The sequence below is a fragment of the Python bivittatus genome, unplaced genomic scaffold (genome assembly GCF_059951505.1).
Source record: "Python bivittatus isolate LINGU-HERP-01145 unplaced genomic scaffold, Pbiv_v1 ctg000850_np1212, whole genome shotgun sequence".
NCBI lineage: Eukaryota > Metazoa > Chordata > Lepidosauria > Squamata > Pythonidae > Python > Python bivittatus.
Window position 1 is genome coordinate 56457028 of NW_028277112.1, and position 12772 is coordinate 56469799.

Genomic DNA, 12772 nt, shown 5'->3' on the forward strand with positions numbered 1-12772 from the left:
TTATGGAGGGTGTCAGTGATGGTTTTCTGCACAACTGTCAGGTCAGCAGTCTTTCCCATGCTTGTGATTCCTACTGAACCAGCCTGAGAGACCATTTAAAGGCTCAGGAACCCTTTGCAGGTGTTATGAGTTCATTAGCTGATTAGAGTGGGACACTTTGAGCCTAGAATATTGAACCTTTTCACACTATTCTAATTTTCTGAGATTGTGAATTTGGGGTTTTCATAAGCTGTACGCCATAATCATCACAATTATACCGAAGTAAGGCTTGACATATCTCGCTTTGCATGTAATGCGTCTATCTCATATATTGGTTTCACCTTTTGAGTTGCCATACTGACATAAATGAACATTTGCACGATATTCTAATTTTTTGAGTTTCACCTGTACAATGCCAGTTCAGTGTATTTTAAAGAAATGTGTGGTTTGGTGAAGTTCAATAAAAATACCTCAGGTTGAAATGGAATACAATTTTCAAAATTTGTTTCATTCTATGATGAATTAATTTCCAATTTTGTTGAGCTTTGCAACATTGTCAACACATATGGAAGAAAGATCCAATCTGTTCATTGCATTTCTAGCATTTTGAGGTAAAGGAGTTACTCATTTTAGCAATCATGACTAGGTAATGTTCTAGTGATAAAATATCTTACACCAGTTCTCTCTAAGTATAATGTTTAAGATAAATTTAATATTCTTTTTCCACTGAAATTCACACTGTTCCATCTCTGTGATTGCATTCAGATTTTGCATCCATTTCATCAGATAAGCTTTAGTTCTACATCATATTTAATTAATAGATTATAAATTGTACCCAGCAAATGTTCGGTATTATAAGTTATAAGATTTTCAAATTCAGTCACCTTTCTCAGTATTCACCCATGTAATCTAAAGAGATTATTGTCTCTCCATTGAACAAATTTCTTAGTGCTTTCTTCATCATAAAAGGAAATAAGAAAGGAAGCAAGAGGGAAGAAGTATGGACTTGTTCTTTTCCAATATTTACTCCAAACATTAAATAGATTGCTTAATGTTATATAATCTCTTGAAAATTGTTTATTTCTCTGTATATCAACCCAAATATATCTATGCATCCCTGTAGAAAGTCTACCTGTTACGGTAAGGTGATGGAACTACAGGTAGTCCTTGCTTAATGACTGCCCTGTTTAGCAACTGTTTGAAGTTATGATGGTGCTGAAAACGTAACTTTACGACCGGTCCTCACACTTATGACCATTGCAGCATCCCTGTAATCACGTGATCAAGATTTGGGCTCTTCGCGAGCAGCGGGCATATATGACCATTGCAGTGTCTTGCAGTCATGTGATTGCCATTTGTGTGCTTCACAGCTAGCTTCCAACAAGCAGAATTAGTGGAGAAGCCAGCAGTAAAATCACAAGTCGCTGTCACGTGATATCTCACTTAACAACCGCGTTACTTAGCAACAGAGTTGCCATTCCCAATTGCCATTAAGTGAGGACTACCTGTATAAGGAAATATAATTCATTCTGTAATCCACATTAGGCAATTGGTATGATAGTAGAATCTGAAATTTGGAGCCTCTAGGCCAGCTCGTTCTTACAAGTTCTTGAATTTAATCCTTGGCCTTTTGTTAGACTGTATATACCTCATTACTTCTTAATACCAGTTGTTTTATACCTTATTCTCAATACGGACTGGAATAATTTGAAATAGAAAATTTAGTCTTGGTAAAATACTCATTTTGACTGATGCAATTCTCCTTAGCTTAGCTTAGAACAAATTTAATTTCTTCCATTGAGAAATATCTGTCATTATGTTTCCAAGTAGGTAAATAATTGTTTTTGAATAGATCCTTACTGTTTTTTGTCAAAAAGATACCTAAATATTTAACTTTTTTAGCAGTAATGTTAAAACCAGTTAGCCAATATGCAAATTGCTTTTCATCTTCTGTTAAATTCCATATCAACCTCTGACTTCTTTCTTTATTAATTGATAACCTGCCATTAAGCCATATTGTCTGTGTTCCATCAATGTTATTCAAGAGACTGTAGGTTGAGCAATTGTAACTACAACATCATCCGCAAATAATTTCAGTGTATGCTCTTGTGCAGCTAGTTTAACTCCTAGGATTCTATTTTCTTGATTTATCTGAGTTGCTGAAGGCTCTAGTGTTAGTAAAAAGTAAGGAGGAGAACAAGGCCTTCATGTTTACCACAAAAAAGGTTAAATGTGGTTGTTCTGGCCTAAAGGAAGAGTTGGATGAGAGTTGTTTAAACCAAATAATAGATAATTTAGTAATATCTGCTTCCTTTTGTGTCATTTGAATATAAATATATTTTTGTGATTGGGTGTATATTAGTATAGGATGTGGCTTAGAGCTTTGAAAACGTGATGCTTTGATGCATTGTTCAGTTTCAGCTGCAGTGTGTCAGTGGAGACCCTGAAGGAAAAATCTCAGGCCAACATGCACAGAATCGATAACTTTTTGTCATATACCGTTGGGCATATTACAGTTATATGTTCATAGCTGGAGCTGTTTTAATATTCAGTGATTTAGCAGTTATATATAAATATATTATTTTTATGGAAAAAATCTGTTTTTAATAATATTAGTTAAACCTCTTTTCAGAAATTTTCTGGAAGTGTGGATTTATACTTTATACCTGTGTTCATGGAAATGCAGAACAAGAACACCTTTGAAGAGCCAGGTTTTATTGTTACCATGAAGTGCTATGGTATAATAGATCTATTTGTACACATATGCTTTTTGTCCCCTGTTGGAGCATAAGAATGTGTTCCAATTGGTGATTTTATTTTCAATTAATTAGTTTCTTCCTTTATTCATCTTTTTTTTATATATAGATTTTATATTTTCAGGTTAACAGTTAAAATATCTGCTATTACTTAAAGGTATTGCTGCACTATTGACTTACATATCTATAGTGATACAGACGAAGATGTAGAAATCTTCGTATATTGATATACGAAGAGGTATATTGGAAGTGATAGATGGATTGTTATTTTATCACTGAAGACTACAAATTTAAATGTTTGATGTGTGTTGTACAGTATATAACTAATTTTATTTTATGTAGTTAATGATATAGCAAGAGTTTTTTTTTAAATAAAAGCTTAAGCAAGTGTGTGTTAAAATTACTCCTTTTTCTATTTTTGAAGAAGCCCCTGTCCCTGGAAATAACCTGCTAACTTGGCTGAGCATATGTGATGCTTGTCTTTATCAAACTCATTTATAAGTCAGCTTTTTCATGAAACCCTTGGTCTAACCTTTCAGTTTAACTGTGACTACATCCATGCCTGCATTGTGAAAGAGTTGTTCCTGTAAGAAAGGGAATGGACCACAGCAGTGCTGGGAAAAAAAAGCTTTCACTAATATCCAAAACGCTTCATTCCAGTCTGTATTTTCCCCTGTCCACCCCACAGAGAAGTGTTGATCTTACAGTGATTAAGTGGTCCTGCAAAAATATATTAATTGTGTAAGAAAAGGGTGGGGATGCTGGCTGATGAACCCATGAGCAGGCCATCAACTTGATAGTTCTGCTTGATTTTTTTTTCTTTTTCTTTTTTTTTTAGCAAATACTGGTTCACTCCCGTGTAAATGCTACCAAAGTGATATTTTTGATTACGGATGGATATTCCAATGGAGGGGATCCTCGGCCCATTGCAGCATCCTTGCGTGATTTTGGAGTAGAGATCTTCACATTTGGGATATGGCAAGGCAATATCAGAGAGCTGAATGACATGGCTTCTCACCCAAAGGAGGAACACTGCTACTTGCTCCACAGTTTTGCAGAGTTTGAAGCTTTAGCACGCAGAGCCCTTCATGAAGGTATTGGATCTAGGTCCGCTTTGAATATCTTTGTATTTTCAAGTTCATGGATAATATATTATCTGAATTTGAAAGATAGAGCCCTTACTCCAATAATAACCTGGAAGACATTCATTATGCAAGTATAACATTGTCAAAAACAACCTTATCCCCTGCCCAAATGTTATTAAACTTATTTTGAAAGTAAGATGTTCATATTTATTTTAAAACTAGTTCTTCTGATTGTGATTGGAAGTCTTTACCAGCTTTCATTACACATGGTAATATATATGTGTGTGGCAGGTTCGGAAACATATCTGTTGCCACTGTCCCCAATCTCCATATAGTAAAAATGCAGTTTTCAGAGCACCTTATTTTTGTAGTACTGAACAACCCATTCACTTTATTTTTGCATTTAGGTTATACGCTTATGTAGAGATTTACACATAGTGCTTTGAATGCAATCCAATCATGCCTCCTCTTCTACTTAATATATTTCTGCATCAAATAAACAGCTGTACCAGATTTGCATTTAAGCTTTTGTAGGTTTTCAGAATTGTAAAATATTGAATTGCATTTTATGAGGACAACACAGAGACTTTAGGAATTTTCTCTCAGACTTTTAAAATCGTGATTAAAGAATAGAAGTTTGTATTAAAACCTACAAAACTAATTTTGAACCATATGTACAAGAGACTTTACCTAATTAATTTGCTGGGTGATATTGTCAGATAAAATTGGAAATATTAAATTGTATAGTTTAATGAATGAATACAATGTGGTGTTTGCAGGAAAAAATAATTAAAATACCTCAATTATTCTCAATCTTTTAAGAATAGAACAATGCTTTCTAAATAGGTATATCTTATTTGGGACCAGTTTTGACAACTGATGTCATAAGTACCTTTAAGCACCTCAAAATAAAGATCTAAACAGAGATATTAGCCCTCACTCATCTCTTTAGAAAAGCTTCATCAAATTTACAGAGTGCAGTTACTGAGAATTATTATTTATCTTTCTTAGAAGGACCCAGATTTAATTCTGTCCTCAGCCATGGGGGGTGGAAAAACTTTAGGCAGTCACTATGTCTTTGCTCAACCTACCTCATGGGGTTTTTGTTAAGAGGGAACACTGGAAAAAGGAGTGCTGCATATATTGCCTTGAGCACCTGTAAGAGAGGCAGGATATAAGTCAAATAAATAAAAAAGAAAGATACCATATTGTTAAATCAATGAAACATGAAAGAAAGGGCAAAATTTACTTTAGGATACCAAACAATAATGTTTCAAACAAACCATGTAAGAATGAATGAAAGGAGTGAAGCCATGCTAATATAGACTTCTGCAGCTCACTTCTATTATAATAAGTTTGAATAGAAGAATTATTCAGCGCATTGTATTAATGGAAATTAATTCACAGATGCAGATTTTCAAGTGTTAACAAAATGGAGCAGAGCTTTGATTGGGAATTAACTGATCTCTCACCCTGATCAAATACCTGCTTTGCAATTAATCTTTTCTTTTTCCTTAAGAATTGAGCAGGAAATATAAATGGGATTTTAAATCATTAGGATTATTTTAATAATTAGGATTTGGTTTACTTTTGCATTTACATGAAAAAAATTTTTTTTAAATCTACCTTGATGAGTAGATGCCTCTGACTATTTATTTGCTTATTTATTTGGAACCCCTACCCTGTCTTCCTAAAAATCCTAATTACAGATCTGCCTTCTGGTAGTTACATTCAGGAAGACATAGCGTATTGCTCCTATCTTTGTGAAGGGACTGAAAATTGCTGTGATACCATGGCAAGCTGCAAATGTGGTACCCACACAGGACAATTTGAGTGTATCTGTGAAAAAGGATACTATGGCAAAGGACTACAGCATGAATGTACAGGTTAGTAACTGCTTTCTTCTGTTACGTTTGCTGATATACAAGGCTTGTGTTTGGGCAAGGTTTTTCAAAGTTTCCCAATGCTCTACAACACAATGCCATAATTACGTATCAACAGATTGAATGGTTTTACAGAATTTATACAGTACATTCAAGGGACGTCTGAAATAGCCTAAGTCCAAACCAAATGACTCATAATCCCTTGTTTTTGTAATCTCATCCATGCAATTTCCATGCTTAGAGCTTCAGTATTTTAAATCTGACTTCACAGAGACATGTAATGCATATAACCAAATAAAAAACACTCATGATGTAAATATCCATCAAAGAATTTGTCTATACTATAGTTTCCACTGAGTATGTTCTTGATGGAAAACTTGGGTTTCTTACTTGTATGAAGTGTGAGAAATTTTCACTTTTCACCTTTCAGTGGCCCATCTTGGATTTCAATAGACCCAAATCACCATTCATGTTCAATTTTTGATTTAGTTAGATATAACTGTTGATGCTATATAATTTGCATTTCCTTGGAAATATTGTCAATGTTTAATTGGATAGATCTTGAGAGTCGATACACTTCATGGACCTCCTAACTGGGTTGATACCAGCACCAATATGTTGTCTTGCAAGGTACTCTCCACATTAGAGATCCTAGCTTGCATAAAATAACATGAACATGCTTGGGGCAAAACTGGACTTTGATTATGCTTCTGGCTAAAATGTGTGATGTGACATATAATTAGCAGGGAATAATATGACTAAGAGAATGTAGGTATGACTAAGACCTAACCCTTGTCTGTCTTACTAAACAGTATTATGTGAAACCCTCAATTGATCAAAGCCATGATGGGCAGTGAAGGTCCATAACTGCAGCCATCTGGTGATGACCATGACATATAGAAGGTTGTGACTTGGAATGTAAGATGAGTAAATATAAATGTTGTGAATTAATGAATGAAAAACGGAAAAATAGATAAGTTGTGGGTGTGAAACTAAGAGAAAAGGGAAGGACGTAATTGATCTGAATAAAAGTAGTCAGATCTTGTGGAGTGGAGTTGATGGATACATGGATGTATGGAAGTGAAGATGTAGGTTTAACTATAAAAGAAAGGGCTAAAACACATGCCATAAAGTATGAATTGGTTTTATATAGGTTGTTGTGGGTGTATATGAAAGTAGGAATCCATAAGTTAGAAATATATGTTCCAGTGAATGGTGATAATGGTAGAATCAAAGAGGAGTTTGTCCACTATTCTGAATGAATGCAATCCTGGTGAAAAAGTATTCCTGCTAGGTGACGTGAATCATGGGCAGGGTGGAAATAAGAAAAATAAAAAGTGAGTTGGGCCATTCTGAAACCCAAAAATTAATGAAAATGGTGACTCTTTGGTGACTGTCTATTTAAGGAAAAGACTGTTTCAAATAAGTGGATTAAGCACATGTTTGTTCAGGCAGACACCATAGAAAAGGCCTGGATTGAAAAGCATGATTGATGAACATGGGAAAAAAGGAAAGAAGTGATATAAACTAGAGTGCAAGTTCTATGCAAATAGAATGACTACAGGAAGAGAAAGTAGGAATAACGTATGAAAAAGAAGACAGAGCTATGTCCTAACAGAGTGAATGGAAGAAGATGTAAAGGAGGAGGATGTGGCAGGTGCTTGAAACACAGTGGAAAGAATTATGTAACAGAATGTGTGGAGTGTGTGCAAAGTTGTACTAACAGGAAGTATGAAAAAGCATGCTTGGTAAAATGAAGTGAAAGAAATAGATGAGGGGAAGATGCATAGAAGAGAGCAAATGCTTTCAAAATTGGGAAAGAGAAAAAGAGACTATATAATGTGTGTATAGAGAAAAAGATATTTGCAAAGAATGTAGTGAAAGACAGCAAGGAATGGTTAAGATAAAAAGAAGCAGAGAAAATGCAGGGACATTTTGTTGGAATTAAAAATTGTTTTGGAAGTGGTGAAGATGGCTAAATAAAGAGTCCCCAGAAGAGTGAATGGAATTAAAATAAAAGTGATGACATTATTTGAAATGAAATTGAAGTGTGGAGATGCTGGAGAAATTTGTTTGAAGTATTGATAGTGGCATGTTGAAAAATGGAATTGAAACAAATGCTATATTAATCTCTGTGTGTATGGAGATTATCATTGTGTGTGTGTGTGTGCGAATGAATAAAAAGGATGACGAATGCTGTAAGAGTTTTGGAAAACAGGCCGTTGGTATAGATGGTACAACTGGAAAAAAGTTAAAATTTGATGTGTTTTTGTTTAAGGATTGATTGTGCAACTTGTTTAACATTTGTGAAGGGTGCACTCGAGGCTGATTATTGGAAAAATGCAATTATTGTTCCCTTATACAAAGAGAAAGATAGCAAGAGTAAATGCAAAAACTACCAGAGGATTCATTTTTTTAAGTGTGCCTGGAAAGGGGTTTGGCGGAATTCTAACTGAAAGAGATGATGCTGGCCAAGATTTGGGAAGTGCATGGTGGCTTTATGGTGAGCAGAGGGTACATAGATTGGATTTTTGCTCATCAGCAGATTGATAGGAAAGACATGAATACTGCTGATTTAGAGAAAGAAAATGATAGTGAATAGGTTTAATTCATGGAATGTTTTAACTGAATATGATGTTGGAGATTGGTTACTGAATGCAATGAGAACATTATATGATAGAGGTAAAGCAGGATGAGTATAAATAGAACGTTTAGCAAATGGTTCAACATTGAGCAGGGAGTGAAATAAAGGTGTGTGATACCCCCATGGTAATGGGTTTATGGATAAACAAAAGAAATATCTGTGATGATGTCAGAGGTGTGTTGGTTAAGGATACAATATACCTGTAGTTTTGTGTGCAGATGAGGCCAAGTTGGCTGAGAATAGAGGGCAGTGAGAAGTATGCATCTGAAACTTAATATATAGAAAATGAAAGTATTTGTATTTGACGGGGGAAATGGAGTAGAAGATTGCAAGTTACATATAAATGGCAAAACCTAGAGGAAGCAGATGAATTTACATATCTTAGCAGAATGTTCATTAAAGAAGAAAAATGGATGGAGAAATTTTAAGACCTGGAAGTGGTAGTGGAAACAAAACTTTGTTTGAGGAATGAATGTTTGTCAGAAGAAGCAGCAATGGCTGTGTAAAAGAGTGCTTCTGTCTGCTTTGTTACATGGAAGGAGAGCTGGGCATGACAGGAGAAACATAGAAGTAAATTGAATACAGCAGGAATGGGCTATTTAACAAGTGTGTGTGGTAAAACAAAAAGAGATAGGGTCAAGAACAAACAGTGATGAAACATTGTTGAACACAGTACAAAAGAAGTACACTGAAGTGGTGTGGTCATACAGAAATACTGAATGAAGATCAAACCACACAATAAATATGTGAAAGAACAAAGAATGAAAGTGAAAGGAAAACTGAGAAAATTGCTGTTTATCTGATCTTCAGAAAAAGAACAAAAGGTAATGTATGAGGAGTTATATGGAAGTGGTAGAAGCAAGGATGTTTTGCAAGGAAAAAGGTATGGAGAGATATAGTGGACATTGATATAAAAACTATTTATTTATTTAATTAATTAATTAATCAATTTGTATGGCTGCCTGCCTCAGCAAGTGACTCTGGGTGGCAAACAATCTTAAAATAAATTAAAATCAAATTTAGCTTTATTTTCTTTCTTTTTTCTTACTTTATGTCTTAAACTTTGTGCCTTAAATTTCTTTTTGCTTACTGTTGCTTCCTCTGTTTCTTATTGTGCATAATATTGTTTATCCCAAAAGGCACATATGTATAACTTAGTTATTTTTCAGTTTGAGTTGAGCAGTTTTACTATAGTTTAGTGGCAAAGCACATGTTAGACATGCAGAAACTCCTACATTATGTTTGTGACATCTCCATTTAAATGGTTTTCAGGATAAAATGAATGGACTCTGAGTTGCAAGCCATGGTAGAGGATGAACAGTCTAATGTGGGATATGCAGTTCTGCATTTTTCCAGACTAAGAGCCTGAATAAGACCAGATTTACTAAAGGGGAGAAAAGGGTAAGATGTTAATATTCAGTTGAAGACAATTAGGAAAGGAAACTGTGATTAGGTGAGCACAACAACTTCACCATCTAGTTTCTTGTCAGTTAATATTGCCAGAATTCTTCAGAAGCTTCTAGTATATTGGGCATGTATGACATACTGTGTTTACAGAAATATAAATACCTACTAGAACATCCAAAAACATCAAGATGACATCTGTGATAACATGATTGAAGCCTTGTCTCTTTTTATCTGGCTGATAGCAGTTGCCATCTTGACCTTTTTGGCCCCCCAGCAGATGCCATGAGTGCCTATGAATGCATTCTTGAGCTTTCCTTAGTATAATTTAACTGCTATGAATAGTTTGTTTTTACATTCTACTTAGTTGTCTTCACTAATTGTAATAATGGCAAAACATATCTGGCTTAAATTAGGCTCCTGAGTGAAGGTAGTGCAAATTTTTTCCATTTGTCAGAGCTTACAGGTAGAATCTGGGGGATGTAATAGACAAAACAATCCTTATATTTACCACAATCTGCATATATTATTACTGTTTATTTTTGAATATGTATATGTAAGTTTTTATTAACTGTTCTTGGCAGTGTACATTTATTGATTTATTTTTGTATGAACATCTGTCATACTTCAGCAAATAGAAGTTTTTTAAGGGTGGCATATATTACATTAACATATGAAAATTTGCCATCTGCTTTGTGTGTATTTGAGGGAATGGAACTGTAGTTGTACAGATAAATAACATTGGGCTCAAGGAATTGATTGTTTCTTGGAGACATGGCACAGTCTTTCTCCAATCTTGCTGCAGTGCTTAAAAAGAATGGAAGGCCACCTGTCAACCTTGGCAGGGCAAGACAGTAGAAAACTGCTTGGAAGCCTTCTAATGAAGGGGTGGTGCTACAGGCAAATTTTAAGTGAAGAACTGAATGGCTTATGGTGCTTTAATCGTGCTGCTTTGGATTTTCATATATAATCACTTCTTGGCCTTTTGGCTAAGATCAAGTGTAGTATCATGCATAAAATACACTATTACTGCAAAGCATACTAGTGGACTATGACTTGAATCGATAAGTATGGACTTCCAAAAATCATCTAAATTCCATTAAAGCAAGGAATTTCTGAAGCCATTGAAGTTAGTGAAATAGAAGGAAATTCTTTTTTGCTTGTTTGTTTGTTTCATAGCAGATTCAGAAAAGCTGAAGAAAGCAAATGCATAACTTTCCTAGCAATGTTGAACCGTCTTGACATGGCATTGTTATCATGGTACTCTGACTCTCTAATATAGCAACTATAGATAGTGGTGATGAAACAGCATGCATGGTTCTTTGCCTTTACACAACTGAACAGCTTTCATTATAATCTGTAGGTGAATGTATTCCTGGCAATACTACATACACTTTCCCAGTCATACCGCATTAAATTATTCTTCTCATGGACTGCATGGTTAAAAACAAATCTACTTACTGTATAGAAACAGCAAGGTGGATTTCTTTTGGCTGAAAGAAGATGGGATACTTGATTCTGCTGGCATAGCTATAGACTTTACAGATCTTGTCCAGAACAGATAAGCCTATTGAACATCTGGCCTTGCAAAGTTTAACTGATTCATAAATGATCTTCTACTTATGAAAATATCTACTATAATAAGGCTAGCCCTCCAATTAGCATGGAACTATAACTCCCATCATTCCTGAACAATAGCCGTGCTGATTGGGCTTGCAGTCCAACAATTGGAGGACCATAAGCGCTTCCTTTCTGCTATATTACCGTCTTCTGATTCTGCTTTTACATTTTGTTCAAAAACATTTCACTCCAAATAAAGCAGTGCGGTCAGGTTTTATTTTATTAAAAAAGGAATAGATGTTGGATCCAGTACTGTAATTTCAGGGGAAGGAGGGATAAGATGAGAGGGAGGAAAGAAATTGAGATCTCTTGTTTGAAATGCAAAACAGTTGTGCAATACTGTGTAAAAAACAGATATTTGGACTGATCCTGTGTGATCAGCTTAGTATATCAAGGAACTATGCTGACTCTTCATGCCTATACAAATATATCTACATCCTCCAAATACAGAGGCTGTGGTGGCTCATTTAAGGCTAGGTTTGTTAGTTGGGGGTTGTCTGGGGAAGACTTGGCCAAAGTGGTGTGACATATTTTAAGAATAATCTCAGTAGAGTTTTCCTACTGAGTAGAGTTTTCCGACATATTCTATCAAGCTATCTTGAGCACCATTTTGTAGAAAGATGAGATACAGATCTAACAAAATTATAAAGAACAATTTGTTTTTAACAAAGATTTTGATGAACTCTTTTTTTTTTTTAAGGAATACTCTAGCAGCTGCTCTAAATTTTGCATTCTTTGGGGGAAAAGGGAAAAAAAAGTCTTCAATATCCTTTTATGACTTTTGGACATCATTATTTCACTTTCTCTTTTTATGTATTGAAATGCTATGCTCTACTTTATCTGGTAACACATGAAGCTTCATTACCAAAAAAAAAAAAAAAAAAATCAAAAGCAACCCACCAACAATCTCCTACTACATTAAACTGGATAATCTAATCTCAAAATAGAACCAAAAATCAAGATACTGTTTTTTGCAAATAGGAACGAAATGAACCTTCCCCAATCCCTAGCTGCTAAAAACAAGTACACATTAATAGTTGCTAAACATAGAAAATCACCCATCCAAAAGGAAGAAGTTTTACAATTTGAAAGTTACTACTATACCACTGAGCTAACACTGAAAGCTGTTGAAGCTAATTGATGGGATTTGACTTCAGCAAGGTACCAAGATTCTCCAACAGCATAAAACAGATGTTAAATCTGTGAGCTAGTATAAACTGAGAAGCTCAGGTGAGGAAATCCTTTTTCTACAGTTTCACTATTATCCACTTCTTGCTGAGTAGATAAGTATGAGTATCCTCTACTCTTTAGAACATCCTCTGCTCCTTGATCTGTTGTCATTGTAAAGGTCTTTGTATAACAGAGGGATCAATACACAGCAGTACATAATATTGATCAAAC

At 34.8% G+C, this 12772-nt stretch overlaps 1 protein-coding gene and 1 pseudogene across 5 annotated transcripts in view; both read left to right on the top strand.

The window, feature by feature from the left end:
• Positions 1–12772, top strand: part of SVEP1 (sushi, von Willebrand factor type A, EGF and pentraxin domain containing 1) — a 136313-nt gene that overhangs the window by 12906 nt on the left and 110635 nt on the right. For all 5 annotated transcript variants that reach the window (XM_088130016.1, XM_088130014.1, XM_088130011.1 and 2 more), the window contains exons 2-3: positions 3574–3829; positions 5530–5706. In XM_088130016.1, coding sequence (XP_087986142.1) covers positions 3574–3829; positions 5530–5706 — 433 coding nt within the window. The remainder of the gene's footprint in view (positions 1–3573; positions 3830–5529; positions 5707–12772) is intronic.
• On the top strand, positions 10721–10849 carry LOC112542267 (U2 spliceosomal RNA; annotated as a pseudogene).